General features: G+C 36.3%; 1 protein-coding gene and 1 pseudogene across 4 annotated transcripts; both read right to left on the bottom strand.

The window, feature by feature from the left end:
- Positions 1 to 959: 959 nt before the first annotated feature.
- On the bottom strand, positions 960 to 9625 carry EMB2788 (ribosome 60S biogenesis amino-terminal protein). 4 transcript variants are annotated; one of them, XM_079080568.1, is made up of 13 exons: positions 9479 to 9624; positions 8243 to 9369; positions 7441 to 8164; positions 6898 to 7375; positions 6671 to 6822; positions 3420 to 6587; positions 3124 to 3333; positions 2845 to 3045; positions 2557 to 2760; positions 2014 to 2475; positions 1502 to 1925; positions 1327 to 1399; positions 960 to 1189 (listed from the first exon to the last, which is right to left on the bottom strand). In XM_079080568.1, the coding sequence occupies exons 1-13, from the start codon at positions 9482 to 9484 to the stop codon at positions 1030 to 1032; spliced, it is 7389 nt and encodes a 2462-aa protein (XP_078936694.1). In that variant the 5' UTR covers positions 9485 to 9624; the 3' UTR covers positions 960 to 1029. The 4 variants fall into 4 exon arrangements, with proteins under 4 accessions (XP_078936694.1, XP_078936692.1, XP_078936695.1 ...); XM_079080566.1 differs by having other exon boundaries at positions 8243 to 9625; XM_079080569.1 differs by having other exon boundaries at positions 1327 to 1402; positions 1517 to 1925; positions 8243 to 9625.
- Positions 9626 to 10067: 442 nt separating this feature from the next.
- Positions 10068 to 13863, bottom strand: LOC145158525 (TMV resistance protein N-like; annotated as a pseudogene).
- Between the last annotated feature and the right edge of the window lie 4370 nt (positions 13864 to 18233).

The raw sequence follows: 18233 nt of genomic DNA, 5'->3' as shown, positions 1-18233 counted from the left end.
GCCATAATAGACCCACCATCAGCTCCTACCAAGACCTTCATCATCCACGATTATCACTATCCCAACATGCAACTTAAAAGAGACTCCAAAGGGAAAGGGATAGTGATTTACTAGTTGTGTTGGGAGGTGGTATCATGGTTCATGAGTAATGTTGCTTAATTCCTTATTCCAAAGTACAAGGAAGTCGTGAATAAAATGTTAGCATTTAGGACTAGTTTTATTTCATTCTAAAATTTTGAAATATGTTTGGTGCAAATAAAAAACAAATAAACATTATATGTTTACTGAAACCCAAAATGCTCATTCCAAAAATGGCCGATATATTTGCAAATGCCAAGATTTAAGTCATTTTCCTATATCTTCTTAAATCATGTTGTCATTTTTTTTGTGAATATTCATATATCTTCTACTCAAAATGATATTTTGTGTAATGGGTTTGACTAAAAATGATGAAAGACATAAAATTTTGGTTAAATAATTCCACATTTGTTGATCCTTTAACAACACCCTTCTATGATGGCTAGTTGTACGAGTATAATACACCAAAACTACCATGGAAAATGCTATTTTCCGGATTATAAATGTCACAGATCATAAAGATACATCTATGATCTAATCTAGTTTATTCTGAAATAATGAATCTGTTTCAGAAAATGGCATAACTTCTTTGGTTACAAAGACCAGAATGATATGCTTGTTTTTGTTCATGAATATTTAAAATAGCATGATAGGCTTAGAGACAAAAAATGGTGTAGATTATTGTGTTGAGGTTAGAGTTGGTCTTAGTAAAAATTATTGCATTATTTGGTGAATGTAGGTGTGGGTTGGATTTGTTTACAACTTACTAGATGCGTAGAAACTTGACTTGGAATGTGGAATAGGTTGAAAAATACTTAATAGAGAGTAACTAATGTTAATACTAATATATTATCCTTCAACAAGGACAATGATAAGATTAATAATCAAAATTTGGAGGGTTTTTTCTCTATTAGCAATGAATAACAAATACATGATTCATTGAGTCAGACTCTAGAAGACGAGTTTTGTTGAAGTTTCTACATCTAAATTTGTAAGAAAGTGCGAAAGTGACAAGTTTTTGCCAAGAACATTTGAAACCGCCACTAAAACAGACTGGCACGCTTCAATCTCATCTACAGAACAACTCACCTTCCATGGCTGCTCAAATGACCTGTACAAGGAATAAATAAAACCAAACCAAACCTATCAATTATTATTATTATTATTATTATTAAACATCCTCCATCATTTATATTTTATATTTTATATTTTATCCAGACAAGACAATGAGAGAGATGAGAATTTTACCAATTCCATTTAGGATCAGCTTCAGGGGGAGAGCCTATTCTGGATAGCAACGACCTCAAACTACTTTCTCCATCTGGAATGCAATGGATACATTATTTACAACTAATGAAATTAGGAGAAATAATAAATGAAGGTTTAAAACGATATTATTATTATAAGTATAAATTGATATTACCTGTGTCTGTGTCTGTGTCTGTGTCTGTGTCTGTGTCTGTGTCTGTGTCTGTGTCTGTGTCAGTGTGGGAGGAAATGGAATGAGGAAAGAGCAACAAACAAAGTGAAGAAACAACAGACGTAAGCGCTACTTCATATTTCCTCCTCCCAACAATCTGTTTCTGTTGAAGGTAATATATGATTCCCCCTAATAATTCTTCATTGCCAGATTCAGATTCCACCCCTCTTACTACTACTCCTGCCTCCAGAAAAGATTGTAAACTTTTGTAACATTTCATTTTTGATCCCTCCTCACCTCCCAATTGCCATGAAAGAATTACACAAGCAGTCAACCACCTTAAAAGCTTCAATACCAATGAACCATTACTTTTTGATGAAGCAATTGAAACTGCCCAAAACACAAACTTCTCAAGCTTTTCCCCATCCTGAAATAAATATTTCTTAAATATTAACTCAACAAAATTCAAACTTGAGATTAAATATTTTATTTTCAAGTGAGTAATACTGACTGACCATGGTGAGTATTCCTGGTTGGGGAGTGGTCATTAGCACAACTTCAAGTCCTAACTCTCCATTACAACAACATGCATTAACTGCTTCAAACAGTCCATATACACCTTCAATTGAAAAGCTCAAATGTGGTTGAAATACTTCCCTCCTCTTTTCTGATATCTTCAATGTTGAACAAATTACTTCCAAAACTGAATCAACCAACTGCATTTCTTTCACCACCTCAAATTGATCCGTAAAGAGCACACACAAATGGTGTGTGAGTTGTGTCAGTTGCTCCACACAATTTGTTTCCAACCATTGACTTGTGTTCATGGAGGTGACAACACCATTTACTATCTCCAGTTGTGTCTTCTTATGTTCTTCGTGTGTGTTGGAAATAAGGGAAGACAACCATGAAAGTACACCACATCGCTCGATTAAATATCTTGATGTCTTATCAAATTTCATTAACTTCTTCACAATCTGCAGCATACAATCAACATATTTAATTGTAAGGAAACAATACAAATGCATCATAACTTGTAGATAAAGCTTGTTTGTTACCTCAAGGATTAATTCCCTTGATTCATTATCTGAAAGAGAGGAACTATAAAAACTAAGCAGTTTCTCTAAAATTGAGCTCCTGATGTAAATCTGAGCATCATCTTCTGAGTTATGGCCACAATATAGTAGGCGAAGAATCCATATCCTATCTGCTTTAAAACTAGCAGAATTACTCCAGAAGAACTCATCAAAGAATGATATCATCTGCAAGATAGTTTAAGAGCCAAATAACATTAGTAACAGAATTGTATAAGGAAAGCAAGAACACAAGGAAACCCCACCCCATACCTTTGTATTCATAGGGGAGTGCATCACAAGTTTGGTTATAGTTTTGTAATGATCATTTGAAGGATCCAATAACAATACAGAAGCTTCTGCAGCAAATAAAGCATGCACACAAGGAATCCTCTGCCATGGCTCTGATATACCATTTTGCACATATGTTAGCAATGGGCGAACTCGGTTTATATCCTTTCTTTTTTGACTTATCTGACAAAATACACCATAATTACATCAACAAAAAAGAGCAAAAAAAAAACTTGAATAATAGTAACAAGCATTGCTAACCTCTAAAACATTCCTGAATACTGCAAGAACCTTGTAACCCAATTTTCTCATCTCATCATCAGGTGAAGATAAGCTAACAAATGCAACACCAAGCAGGCCTAAGCTTGCAAATTCAACAGGTTCGATGTAATCCATTGACAAACCATGTAGTGACATGTGCAAGATAAAAACTGGATCATATATGTTTCTTGACTCAATATCAGCTTGTGCCTGAATTACAAAAATGCCCTCATAAAAAACCAGCAATCGACATATGAACAAGCTTCAAGAAAAAAGAGAAAAAAAAAACATAGTACCTCAGCCACATGTCCAGCATTATCTCCTGGACTCATGTTTCTGTGATAGGGAAAATGAAGTACTGTGGCTGCACACATTCTTGGATCAATTGGAAGGTTTTCTCTGAATTGACTTTTCCGCCCTTTTTCAACAGCTTCTGAGTCATCATCCATGTGATCAGAAGAAAAGGCCTTTTCTGTCTCACGTACTTTTCTAACCCTTGTAGCAGCTGCTCCCCATAGATAATCCATATCAGCTATATAACTAGGGTTTGTTTCATCAATACTTTCAAGTTCCTGAATGAGTTTGTATATCTCCAAGTCTTTTTTAGTGAGAGTAGCACCATAAGAAGATAGAAGCAAGAACATCAGATCTCTAGTAGTTACCCCAATATCTTGTTCAAACAACATACTGCCCATCTGAGCCCTGAAACTGCATAGCACCCTAACCAATTTAACAATTTCCAATTGCTTCATGTAGAGATCAGGATCTGATTTAACAATGGCATTATGAAAAGTAAGTGATCTCAGAATACTTGACATGGGTCTAAAAATGATACCAAACTGTAGAGAAGTAGAGGGTTTAGAGGCAGATTGAATGGTGGGTGCAAACTGTGAGTGATTCACCAGCAGCTGAAGAATTTGAATATGGAAGGATTTATCTTCTGCTTCAAAAGTTAGAACAGATCGAAGCATGCTGAGTGTTGCAGGATCTTCAAACCTGTAACGAAGACAAGATCTTGCAAGTTGTTCTAGGTTAATAACAGAGTTTGATTTCATATCAGAATTCTTATGCATCTCTGCAGTAACTTCAATGATAATCCTCAAAATAAATATCTCCAAAAGCCTGAACAATGCACATTTTGTGCCTTCAACTGAAATAGAATTTGAAGGGACTTGTTCAACTATTAACTGCCAAGTGTACACCAATGTGTTCATGAACACTACACTTCTTAAGTGTTCTTTGTTAGACATTACTTCTAAAGAAGATTGTCCTATCTCTCCGTTTTCTTCATTTCCTTTAGCAAGAGGTTGAAAATTTCCTTTAGGAAATAGCAATATCTTACAAAGTTGTACCTTTGTTACTACCTTCATAACAAGGTTCAAAGATTGATCAATAGAATAACGATCAATTTTAAAAGCACCACAGTCCAGAAGATTATCAGTTCCAGATGGAAGAACAGAATCAAATAACTTCAATCGCTTGCTCATTTTGACAGTGGCCTCACTTGATACAAGATGATGTTGCATGATAGCAACTGCTCTTCCAAGAAGAGTGTTGTTGAAAAGATCACAAAGTTCTTCCACAGTTGAAGGCACGGATTTGTCTGGTTTTACTTGAAATATGTCTCTAGAAACAAAGCTCTTCCAGTTAGAGAACCCATTGGATAATATCTCCCAATACAAAGCATGTATACTTCTAAGATGTTCATAACACTTGTCCCCATATCTCATGGAGATGAAATTTGAGAAAGATAGAGCAGTTGGCAGAAGCATTAACATGTCATCATCATGTACACCACTCTTCCTCTTTTTGCTAACTGAAGATTTGTTCACCATCTCCATGAAAGTAAGTCCAAAGAAAGATAGATGAAGGAGACTCGACTCGGTTAAATGAAACAAAAGTTTAGCCTTAATCATGCTGGTTTTTTTAAGGCATTTTGAGAGCAAATTCATGGGTGTGGCTTCTATGATCCTTGAAATGACCATGGAATGTGGAAGAGATTGAGGAGTTGGAGTTGAACCAGTATGTATATTTGCAATCTTAACAGCTTTATTCAAGCAAAGATCTGCAACAACTATTTCAGAATGGGAGGCGATCTCAACTATGTGAAAATACACTTTCTCAAATAGAGCAACATCAAAATCTTGTATGCCACTAAAACATAGTGGCACTTTCTTGACATCACACAGCAGCAAGTCGAAAGCACAACCAGCAATGTTTAATCCAACACACAGAGCAGAAATTTTAAAAGATTCGGGAACAGATGATTCATTAACTCTGGAGAAAATCCAATAAGCCAATTCAAGAAGCTCTTGAGGGGATATGAATTGAATCAAGGTGTGAATAGCAAATAATGTTGGAATCAGGGAGAAAGGAACTTGGGATTCTATGAACTGATCAAACCTGTCCTTTAGCATCAGAACCAATTTCTGAAGGAAACACTTGAAAACCCTTGCAATCGTCTTATTTGCATGCCCAAAATCCTCATGCAAACGGTTAGAAAACATTTCTACTGCTTGTAAAACATGATAATCCATTATATGAAGTCCTTCTCTTGCTAAAGAAAGAAAACTATCTGTGGGATGCTGAAAAATGTCGTCTTTTAGTTCTTTTTTAGAAGATAATGGGCTTTCTAAAGAACTTACAACAGCAGGATGACAGAAAATGGTTTCAGCAATTTCTTGGGCATAAAGATTGGATCCAGGAGCCAACATGCTCTTTATGAGGGCAAAACAGATTTCAGAAATCTGCACATACTCTTCAGCTGGTTCATTATGGTAGGAAGCCTGTACATGATGAAACCAGAAAAACACAAGGCGGAAAGAAGAAACAAAATTATCAGACATCTCTTTTGACAGCTTAGCCAACAACAAGTCCTGAAGGTTGGATGACTTGGATAAATACAAGCATCCAGGGCTTATAATAGCTGGAAACACCACATAAAATGGAGCCTGCTTCAGAAAACAAGAGAATGCTTCACAAGAATTTGTTGAATCCCCTTTGCTTTGATCATCAACTGCCCTTTCTAATCCCGAAAATGACAATTCAGGCCATGACTTGCAGATATCATTGAAAAAACTCCTTTCAAGAAAACAGATAGAATATAGGATAGAAAAAGGAACTCCACTTAGTTTCTGTGAAATAGATATAACTTCCGGGAAATGCTGCAACATTAGATCAGGTGAAGCACACAGCAATGATGATATAAACGTGGTGGTGATCCCAGAATTATGTTCACTCTCTGCTAGAGTGGCATTTTCACCAACAAGATTGACAAAAGAATCATCATCAAGGCTCCTATTTCTATCAACTGAAGAAAACATGCAACTTTCTTGATTCACAATACTCCTTGAAAAGTGCAACAGGCTTTTTAATGGCCTCCACTCACAGGAATTGTCATCAACATCCTTGAGTCTCTCGGATAATGAAAGACATATCAGAGAAGATAGCAATCCAGGCTCCACCTACAGAAATCAGATCTCTCTATTGTTATGCATGAAATCAAGACATATAGATCTTCTAATATTAGAAAACAAGAGCTACATACCTGAGTTTGCAAGAGGTATCTCAAAGTGCTGCTGACATATATAGATATCATTGATTTTTCAGGTGAAGTAAAGGTCCCAGACTCAGAACCAAGGAGCCTTAGGCACTTTTCAAGGACACAAACAAAGAGAGGACTGAGCTGAGGATGCATATCTGATGGGAAAAAAGATAAAAGTATAAATACAAGGATTCATAAAAGCTATTCGGAATAATAAACAAAAGTCAAACCTTTAGTGTTTTCCAAGTGGTTGATTTGAGACCTGAAAAGATCCCAATATTTGAATAAATTGTTTCCAAGTGTAGAAACAACATCACAGAAAAAGGAACTGACAACAGAAGAGAAGTTCTGTACAGTTGATTTGGTGCTAAACCTAAACCCAGGAAGAAACAAAAGCCATGCATCAATCTCCCTTTTGTTATTGTCAAAAGCTCCAGTGCTTAACATGGCTGCATGTGCCAGCACATAAGCTTGATCTTTTATGATGTCTTTCACAGGTGAATTCACAACTAAATTAATGAAATGCATCAGATGTTTGTACATCAATGGTGGGCATCTCATGGGAACATCTTGCTTTGAAGAGCAACCAATGTGTTCAACTAATAGTGACAATAAAGATTGCAGCAGGATAGTTGGTAATGATATAGCATTGGTTGGTAGAACTTTAAAGAAATCAAATGATCCTTCTAGAACAGATGGCATGGTACGCTGCAAGTTAACACCATACACTGTCAGAAACCAATAATATTATTATTCTGAAAAACTCAACTTACATGATAAAATTTGAGGGCTTCAAGCAACTTGGAGTAGAAATATGATTCTTCATCTTCTGTGAGCATGTCAAGATTATTGCTTTCATGTGATTCCCAGAGTTGTGTGATTAAACTAGCATTACCCTTCAGATTTTCAGAGTCTTTCACAACATCCTCTTCGTGGATTATTTCATCATCATCTGGGATTTCCATGTCCAGGGTAGAACTGATACCACCAACAAGAATATCTGTTTCCTCAATTGTAGTACATGTTTTTAGCTTCTTACTTCTAGAACGATGTTCAAGTAAAACAGATGTATCTGGACCTCTTTTCAAAATTCTTTCCTCACTCTTGAGAGAAGAAATCAATGACAACAAGACTTGATGATCAGGGAGCAACAACTGCACTTCATTCTGAATATCTTGCTTAAGTGACACCCACTTACACTCAATTTGCTTGCTAGATTCTGATCTATGGTTTATAGCAGAAAAGAGAGAATCTAATAACATCAATGCCTCCAAAACAAGCCGTAATGTTCCATGTTGTATCTGAGACTCAGAGTGAAGTAATCCCTTATTCATGACTATTCTATTAAAAGAACGAGGACCTATGCACTTTATTATACTTTGCACTTCAGATCTGTTAATAGACAGTGGCTCCTGGGGCTTTGAATCAAGAAAATCAAAAGACAAACCTGCATTCACCGAAGCGATCAAGTTTGCAGCCAATGAAACAGCAGCAAACCTGCAAGTACTTCAGTAACATAATAAAACTAAAAGTAATATCACACACACACACAAAAGAGTAAAGAAGGAATGTAACCAGTTTGCATGATCTTCAAGGTTGTTGTAAGGGAACTCATCAAGGTATGCAGAGCCAAATGATGGGCTTCCACGCACAATCCCTAATAGCAGATCCCTGTGAAAGTCAATCTCAGTAGCTTTGAGCTTCTTCATAACACCCAAAAGTCGTGTTGGATTTCCCTTCAAGGGAAAGGGTGATGCCTTTGCATCTGGCATCAAACCATTAGAAGGGTCAGTGCAGACCATAAATAGAACCTTCTGTGCTACCTCAGTGGAAGCTTCACCATCATCTCTTCCAGATATGTCAATCAACTGTTCCAAAGTAACACTCCCGAATAAAACACTTCTAAGCCCCACAGGCACCAAAGACTTAGGGACAAGCACCTTGTCCCTCAATGTAGATAGAACATAAACAACAGTGTCTTCTTCATCACTCCCAAGCCCACGAAGAACACCAGAAAACATGTCCTTCTGCTGCAACACCCACCTCAACAGCCTAGGCTCCCCAATTTCCAGAAAGGACATAGCAAACCTAACATATGACCTCCTTGTAGAACTCTTTCGTTTTATCTTTTCCATGTTCTTCCTCCTCTTATCATACTCTGCTAGCTTCAAAAAGTTTGGTAATTTAAAATCAAAACTCTTAGCAACATCAGAAGCCAGCCCAGAACCCCTTCTAACAACAGAAGCCATCAACAACAATGTAGCATGCTTCCCTTTGCCTTCTTTATTGTTCAACTCCTTATAAACATCTCCCAATTTTTCTTCAAGAATCAAACGAGCAAATTTATCTAAAGCCCGACTGAGTGGAATCCTGGCCACATCATTGGGTTTGAAAACACCGTCTTTATGACTCAAAATAACGTTAATTAGCGACATTATATAAGACAAACCAGGCTTCGATTGTCGTAAATTCCATGCTTGTAGAAGCTCTGAACAATTGGGAGATGTCTGTACATACTGTCTTAACATTTCGCCTCCTTCATCGCCTCTAAGTAACTTCATAAACTCTTTTGACGCTTTTGAGCATAACTGAAGATCAATTGAGGTGAGGTTACGTAATAACTCTCTTAATTTAGCTTCGTGAGACACTTTGATTACAAAAGTAGGAACTTTTTGGCTCTCCAGATTCATAGCATCGTCCATCTGCAAGAACATATAAAACAACGAGCAAAACTTGTGAGTTCGGTGTTCTGCCTTCTCGAACGAGCTATAATAGAGCGAAATCAGAAGATGATGGGCATGAGAAGGATACGCGCATGAACCGTAACGGAGGTGTCTAGCCTTCTCCTGCTGCTTCGGTGGTTGCACGATGACTAATTAGGAGGAGATGGAGGATGGGTGAAGGTGAGATGACGGCGAAGATTAATTTTGGTGGGACTGACTATTTAGGTTTAAGGTAACATGAACATCCAACAACTAATTTTCTATGGGTTGGACTTTTAGTTCGTAGGAGCGTTCCTTTTTATTAATTTTATAATGAAAATTAAATATACAATATAAATCAACATTCCTATAATACAAATACTTAATTAAATATACAATATAAATCCACATTTCTAGAATTACATAAAGTTTAATTATATATTACAGTTTAATCATAATATATATATATATATATATATATATATATATATATATATATATATATATATATATATATAAATCACTGTAAAAAGCAGCAGAGTAAAATAGTCATTTTTCATCAGTCAACACATTCAGTCAGATGGACAATCAAACAATATGGTTTCTTACTCAGTCAGCATTTCTTACCGTCTGATCTTTCCCAATCATCACTTTCTCAGTCAACAACTGTAAAACGGGACCTAACTTCAACATCAGGGCTACAGTTGTTGATAAGAAAAGGCAAGATGAACTCCAAACTTCTCCACTTTGGCATCTCTATGTTCTTCCAACTCAAATGAAACTTCAATCTTGTCTCCACTTTTAATCATCGGCCCTAGAATCATGCACGACTCTACTGATTGTCTCCCCCTAATTTCACAATTCCATTTAACACCACTTGTTTTATTGTCAACCCTAACACCAGTGTGAAAGAACTTATCACCATCGTCTCCAAAAAAGTAATCAACCCAAATCATCAAATGTAAGGAACCATCTTCAACACCAGAAGGTGTATCTGTGTCAGTATCGATCAACATTGATGATTCCCCCACTCCCTGAAACTCAAACCAATCTGGAATCCCCCTCCTTGAAACATAAAACTTACTATCACATAGACCTCGACCATATCCCTGAAGAAAGAAGTTGTCCATCACCATTGACAAACTACTACATCCGTCCAGGTAAATTTCTTGTAAAGATGAAAGATTTTCCAACCCCATGATTTCAACCAACTTGCTGCAATACTTCAAATCTACAGCCCTTAAAACTTCAAGACCTGATACATCTGGGAGCTTTAACAATGATTTACAACCACCAACATATAACACCTGAAGATTGTACAGTTGACCAAGTCCAGAAAGCAAGCTAGAAAAATTGTTGTTTGACAAGTCTAACACCATTAGCCCTGACAAATCCCACATATCATTTGGGAAATCGTTATCCGATAGATTACAATCTCGTAGTGCTAAAACTCGAATCAATGATAACCCTAGATTCCTGCCTAGAAGGCTTTCAAGAGTCTTGCAGTTGTTTAGCAACAAAGTATGTAGATAAGGTATTTGTTGAATAGAATCAGGTAATCGTTTTATGCTAGTTCCACTAACACCAATATCTTCTAAGCGTTCCAAATCTCCAAGTTCATCTGGTAATTCTTGTATATTTGAGCAATTAGTGAGACGTAGAATGTTGAGTGTCTTCATTTTGCATATACTGTTTGGAAGACTTTTGAGGGTAGAACAATCGGTTATAGACAGACTTATAAGCTCACACATGCCGATTGAATAAGGTAATTGTTGAATCCTAGTTCCACTAGCATTAATCTCTCTCAACCCTTTCCAATCACCTAATTGCTCTGGTAAACTTTCAAGACTTGAGCAGCCTTTAAGATGTAGAATAGCAATTGATCTCAAATTGAAAATGCTACTTGGAAGATTCTTGAGGTTTCTACACCCGTTCAGGTTCAAAGACTCGAGCTGAGTCAAATCCCCGATTGAGTGAGGTAACCGTTTGATCCCAACATGGCTATCATCAAGAGTCTTTAAGCTTTTTAGATTCCCAAATTCATGGGGAAGTCCTCTAAGTTTTACACACTTACCAAGTTTTAGTTCTTCGAGTGACTTCATATTGCATATGCTGTTTGGAAGAACTTTGAGATTCTTGCACTCTTCCAGATCTAAGCTAACTAGCTTCTCCAAATTCCCGATTGAAGTATGAATATTGGATAATTTTTCACACCCTCCAAGTCTTAATTCGGATAGATTTGGTACTCCATTGAAGTTAAGAGTTGTCTTGAGGGACTTTGATTCACGAAGATCAAGCATAGTTAAGTTACCAAGAAACTGTTGATCCAAAAAAAATAAAAAGAGAAGAAAGTTTAGATGATGATGAAGAATAGAGATGTGACACACTAAATTTGATTAAAGAACTAGACCTTTGTTTGGCGCCACAATACATGAAGATTACTTTTCTGCGTATCGAGCGAAATAAGTTTTTCAGGATGGAAATCCATTGGTAAAGACTCCAATGGGAACCGATGCCATCAAAGCCATCTTAACTCTTTGAAAAGACCTCTAAAGCTTCCAACAAGATCTATGTTATTGATTTGAAGCAATCTTAAATTTGGCATTTTGGAAAAAGGTCTTGTACTAAAACGAGATTGTGTCGATAGGTCCAATATCATACCTTCAATCGCTTTGGTCCCCTAATAAGAACATATAAAATAAATGCATTAAAAAACTTGCTACAAATAAAGATTTTAAGCTTGAAAATTCTCCAGATAAAATAATGATCATACCTCATTTTTTATCAACACGTTACATACATCATCTTGCAACCACAATCAGGTACGTTTTCCGGGCTCTTGAGGAAACTTCTCCCACACAACTTTTCTTCCCATATCTTGAACCAGATCATGCATTCTAACCCTATCATCCATGTCGACTTTCAGTAAACATCTGTCTACAAGGGTACTAATTCCAATTGCTCCAAAGAATCCACACCCATCAAATATCTTGATTGCAAATTCTTTTTCGACTCCATTGAAAAAACATGCAATATCAAGAAATATATCCTTTTCCGTGTCATCCAGAGTGTCAAAACTTATTCTTAATCTTTCCAAAACATCGTCCGGAGAAAATTTCTTAAGTTCCGCAAGTGTGTTTTTGCATTCTTCCATGGTCTTGTTATATAAAGAAGATCCTAAGACCTCAAGAGCTAATGGAAGTCGTCCAACATACTTTACAATGTCTTCCAGAAGGTTCTTGAACGATTCTAATGGAATAGGGCTTTTAAAAGCATGCCAGTTAAACAACATTAAAGACTCTTCATTGTTCAATTCATTAACCTCGTATTTGTAATCAACTTTAGCTTGATCTAGAAGATGTTCATCTCTAGTTGTCATGATGATTAAACTTCCCTTACCAAACCACAAAGATTCCCCAATTAAAGAATCTATTTGGGTCAACTGGTCTACATCATCAAGAACAACAAGAACTCTCCTACAACCTAACCTTTCTTTTATCAAATCAATCCCCTGGTCAACGCTTGTGACCCTATGATTCTTTCCTTTTAAAGCAGAAAGAAGTCGCTCTTGTAAACGAACTAAACCATCAAACTGTTTTGATTCTTCTCTAACATTTTCAAGAAAACAAGTATGTTCATAGTGATGAATGGCTTCATTATAGAATTCTTTTGCTATGGTTGTTTTACCAATGCCACCCATACCATAGATCCCAACTACACCCACATCTTCTTGTCCAAATATAGCCACTAGGTTTTTTAGATACAAGAGACGTGAATGCAAACCAACCGGATGCTTTACAAGAAACTTGTTACGTTTTAATCTTTGCACAACCTTCATTACAATAGCTTCAATGAATTCTTCTGCATACCTGCTTATATATAAACTATTTTATATTCTAGTAATCCTCTTGTGTGAAAAAAGGAAGAATGCATAGTTGAATATCAAAGTGTTAATTACCAGCCATTGATGTCATCTTGTATATCCCATCCAGCTAGATTTCCAGCCTCGGTTAATGCAACTCGCCATTGTTTAATCTTTTCAGGATCAAAACACTCTTCATGTTCATGGCTTATAAAAGCAGCTTCAAAGCTCCCACTTTGTTTGTGTACATCACTAGGATCAACATGATGGAACACCGGAAGAACCAACTGTCCGATGCTTTTCTTGCAATCCATGATCTTCACTAACTTATCAAGACAAGACCTTGAAGAAGCATATTCTTTTGAAAAAATAACAATTGAAATGTTTGACCCCTCAATTGCCTCAAGATTGTTGACACTTGGTGGCAGTTGATCAAAGCCATCAGCTCTAAAAGTGTGTATATCGTCTCCAGCTAAAGCTGTGTATAGATGATCTGTAAATGTTTTTCCATGTCTATCTGGATCTTCATGTATGGAGTTGAGATACACGTCATACTTCCATTGAGGAGTTTTCCATGAAGATTTGGTGAATGTGAGGGTATACCGCTCATCGAAACTGCTTTCGGAATCCATGGAAATAAAAAGGAAATGTCAAGATCAAGATCAAGTTAAAAAAAGAACATTTATAAGCTCAGATTATTAGGCTAAGAAGATGAATATATTTAGGCAAAGAGCTTTGTAATCTACAACGGGTTGAAGGTTTAGTGAAAGAGACAAGAACCCTTTGGAAATTACATTTGTGGCGTGAAGGCTTAAATTTATGGTGATGAACTCTTTTAAGCATTATATTATAAGTGAGTGACCATCACTTCCATTAGTTTTTTAACATTAAACATTTGTTAAGCTAAAGCTAAATCAAGATTTATCCAGGGACAACAGACAAAATTCCATTTTTGGTGAAACGTAACATATACCGTTACTAAATTTTCGAATGAGAAACTACGTTGAAAACTAGGGCAGGGTTTTATGATAGGTTCAAGTTGAGGGTTTATGATACGAGATATACATAGGTGACAGTTAGGAGGGTTGTATTCCTGTAACGTAACATGTGCCACTGTAACGCCCCGTTCTAAAAGTATTTATTTATGAATTTCCGAGATCAAGAGTAAGGGCGTTTCGGTCTTTTGTGGGCAATGGTTTTCATTCGAGAAGGTTTCGGACCGGGTTGTGTCGTTAGAAGCATAGGGCTTCTCGCCACCTTTTCGTGGATATAAAGTTCGTCAGGAACGGATTTAGAATAAAGGAGTTATGACATTTTAAAGAAAGTGACATTTATGGCCCTTAATGGAAAAAGGTGTCGAAGTAGGCCATGCATGCAATTGGGACACGCGTGGGTACGCCCAGCGTAGGCTGGGTTACGCCCAACGTAATAGAGCAAATGTTCGCGGGTGCAAGGACGCGTACGCCCAGCGTACTAGAGGTACGCCCAGCGTACGCTCAGAGTCATTAAACCCTAATTTTGGGGCCAGCCACTATATAAAGAACATAAGGGATCAACCCTAGCCTCCTTATCTGTTCCCTTATCCTCAGAAAACCCTAGATAGCCGTTCCATTTCCATTATTGGGTGTGTTTGGCCTTGTGGAGCTTAGTTTGGCAAGGAAAGCTTAGAAGTTGAAAGAAGAGGTTGGCAAAGAAGGAACCTTGGTGGCTGGAGCTTGTAGATCTGAGATAGCAGCACCTTTTGCAACTATTTTAAGGTATAAAGCTTCTTGCTTGACATCTATTTTGTGTAGATCTAAGTGTTGTAAATTTTGACACCATTCTTGTCCCAAAAACCCCCAATATGATGCATGATGTGTTTTGGTTAAGATAAGTTGTCCTTTCAGACCATAGGAGAGGTCTTGAGTGAGAAAAATGAGGTCCCAATGGCTTTGGTTGCCCCATGTGTGAAGTAGGGAGGTCTTAATGGGTTAAGACCTTGAGTTAAGAGCTTTATGGACGTCAAACAGGATAAAGTTTCAGACTTTATGAGTCCTAGGCCCTTTTTGTCACTAGATCTGGCATATGGGCTTGAGTGCTTAAGCCATTAAGCACCTAGAAGGATTTTTGGTACAGACGTGCGTACGCCCCGCGTATCTGTTGGGTTTTTCGAAATTGGGCCGTGAAGTATTGGGCTGTTGATGGGCTAGCTGGGCTTGGGCCGTGACTGAACTGTATAGATGGAGTAATTTGGGCCCAATAATTATTATGGACCTTGGATCTAGGCCCATTTGGTGAGGTGGGCCCAATTTAGTAAATTGGGCCAATATTGGGCTTTACATGAGGATTTGGTTTTGGGTCTTGGCCCAATAAGAGGATGATGGACTTAATGAGTGTTGTGGGCCCTTGGCCTAGAAAGTCATGTTGGATTCTAACTTGGTGATTATCATGTGATAGTTGGGAGTCCCGGTGAGTCAGCGGTCAGAGATTTGCAGGATTTCGACAGTTGCAAGGTGAGTTATCCTCACTATATCGACAGGGTCTACGGCACCAAGGCCGACCCTTTATCGGATGGAAATCCGGGTATTGTATGTTATGTTATTATTTTGCTAGATCTACATCCTGGTATTTAGGATGGTGTTATGTTAGTGACCTGGTTAAGGTCGGTACCCGGGATATAGGGTAATGTTATGCTAGTTACCGGTTAGGTCGGAATCCTGGTTAGGATGTTGATATGCTATGTGATCTGTTAGACTGTTTGTCTAGTTGAGGATTGTTATGTGATTAATTGTTGTATGTGCACATGGTTGTTTGACGGGGGTTGGGTTGAGGCGGGTCCTGCTTTGTGCTGTAGGCCAACATACCCAGGGCGGACCGGATGTTCCGAAGGCCCAGCGAGCGGTCCGGATAGGCTGAAGGCCCCAAGAGGGCGGACCAGACGTGCCGAGGCTCGGAGAGTGGACCAGGCCAACTAAAGGCCCGGTGCGGGCGGACCAGTCATACTGTAGACTCAGAGAGTGGACCAGGTGGATTGAAGGCCCGATGCGGGCGGACCAATCACACTGTAGACTCGACGTACATGGCTAGACTCGGAGGGTGGACCAGGTGGACTGAAGGCCCGGTGCGGGCGGACCAGTTACACAGTAGACCCGATGTGGATAACTGTTCTATTTATGATATGTTATGAGTATGATATGTGTGGTTGGTATTTTGGGGGTAACTCACTAAGCTTTCGGGCTTATAGTTTCAGTGTATTGTTTCAGGAACTTTAGGAGATCGTGGCAAGGTGAAGGCGTGATCGTACCGCTCCTCATGTTTTATGATTTATATGATATGGTTCTGGGGGATACTCTGATGTTTAAACTATTTTGAAAACGAGTTGTATGAACGTAATGGTTTTTGAATGATTTAAAATGTTTTAATTTGGCTCAAATTTTATGGGTGTTACAGCCACTTTGTGCTTAACCAATTCTTCTTACCTAAAGTAAATATATTTTGAGGTTAATGCTATTAAATAATGATCTAATCCAAAATTTGATACTAATTTAATAAATACATTTCAAAAACGTTTACATATGCCATTGTTGTGTAAAAACAAAATTCTAATCATAAATTAACTAAACGATAATATTAAAATATCATAAAATCATGACTTTTACTTTTTAACATATTATAGTTAACTTATTAGTTTAAATATGTTGTCGTATGTGAGTAATTGTCATTTTAAAGTCACAACTTTTGTATAATTTACGACTTTATGCCAAATAGTTAAATTATAACTTAAATCAAAATTTCAGTTAAACTTGAAAAAAAACGAGACTATTTTATAAATAGTTAAAAATTATAAGTTATAAAGTTACCCTTAAATTGTAATCCTAATGTAACAAAAAAAAGTATGAAACTATTTTTTTTTTTATAATCATTAAGAATTTTCAAATAAACAACTTAAAAATAACTTACAATAAAAATAGTTAAAAGTAAATTATATAAAAAATTATAATGTTATATTTAAAAACAAAAACAATGTTTGTTTTAAATAATTACAATCAAAGAAACTAATAATATTCATCAAATAAATTTTAAAAAAGTTAAATTTCTGAAACCAAATTAAAATAATTAGGAGTTTTCAAATACGTTATTTTAAATCACTTACAACAATAATAGTTAAAAGTAACATTATATACAAAAATTATAGTGTTGCCTTTAAAAACAAAAGCAATTTTTGATGTTTTAAATAATTATAATGATAAAAATTAAAATCTTAAGCAAATAAACTTTATAAAATCAATTAATCATAACAAAAACTATAAATACCATTAACAATATATTATATTTAATTTTATTCATTAGTAACATGTGCGTAGAGGTCATTGTGACAATTGAGATTATAGAATTTTAAAAGATATCTACATTATCATATAATTCAAATCAAACAATGTTTATACCAACTTATTATAAGATTTATTATATAAGAGTTAACAACGCCATTGATATATTTAAAAAAACATATATTTATAAAAATTTCAAATATATTGTTGTATTCTGCACAACGCGTGAGTATTCGTCTAATATCAATATATATCTAGTCTTTATTGGTCATTTTACATCTATAAGTAGAAACTGTCAAACATTAAAAAAACAACTATCAACTTATTGCATTTTATATCGGATAAGTTAACACAAATATTTTTTATAAACTCCAATTTTTCGTCAAAAAAGCTAATAAACAATTTTACAAATAAACATAGTTGTTTTAAATAAGCAATCTCAAACACCCCATTATATCAAAACCAAGTATTCAACATGAACATGTTTTCACTTTTGCAAAACTTTCCAACTTTGAAGTCATGATTTTTGTTTAAACTCATAACCTTTTTTTAGAACAACAACCACACATTCTAACTACTCATTTTGTTTTTAAAGAGATTTGAACTTTCAGGCTTTATATGAGAGACATCCTTCCACCAACACACATATTGAAAAACAAGAAAAACCTAGCTATGGAAAGAGAGAGGTGGCCGAG

Source organism: Lactuca virosa, chromosome 2, assembly GCF_052849685.1.
Source record: "Lactuca virosa cultivar CGN04683 chromosome 2, Lactuca_virosa_CGN04683_v6, whole genome shotgun sequence".
Taxonomy (NCBI): domain Eukaryota; kingdom Viridiplantae; phylum Streptophyta; class Magnoliopsida; order Asterales; family Asteraceae; genus Lactuca; species Lactuca virosa.
Note: the sequence above shows the minus strand (reverse complement) of the source record. Positions and strands in the feature narration are given on the sequence as shown.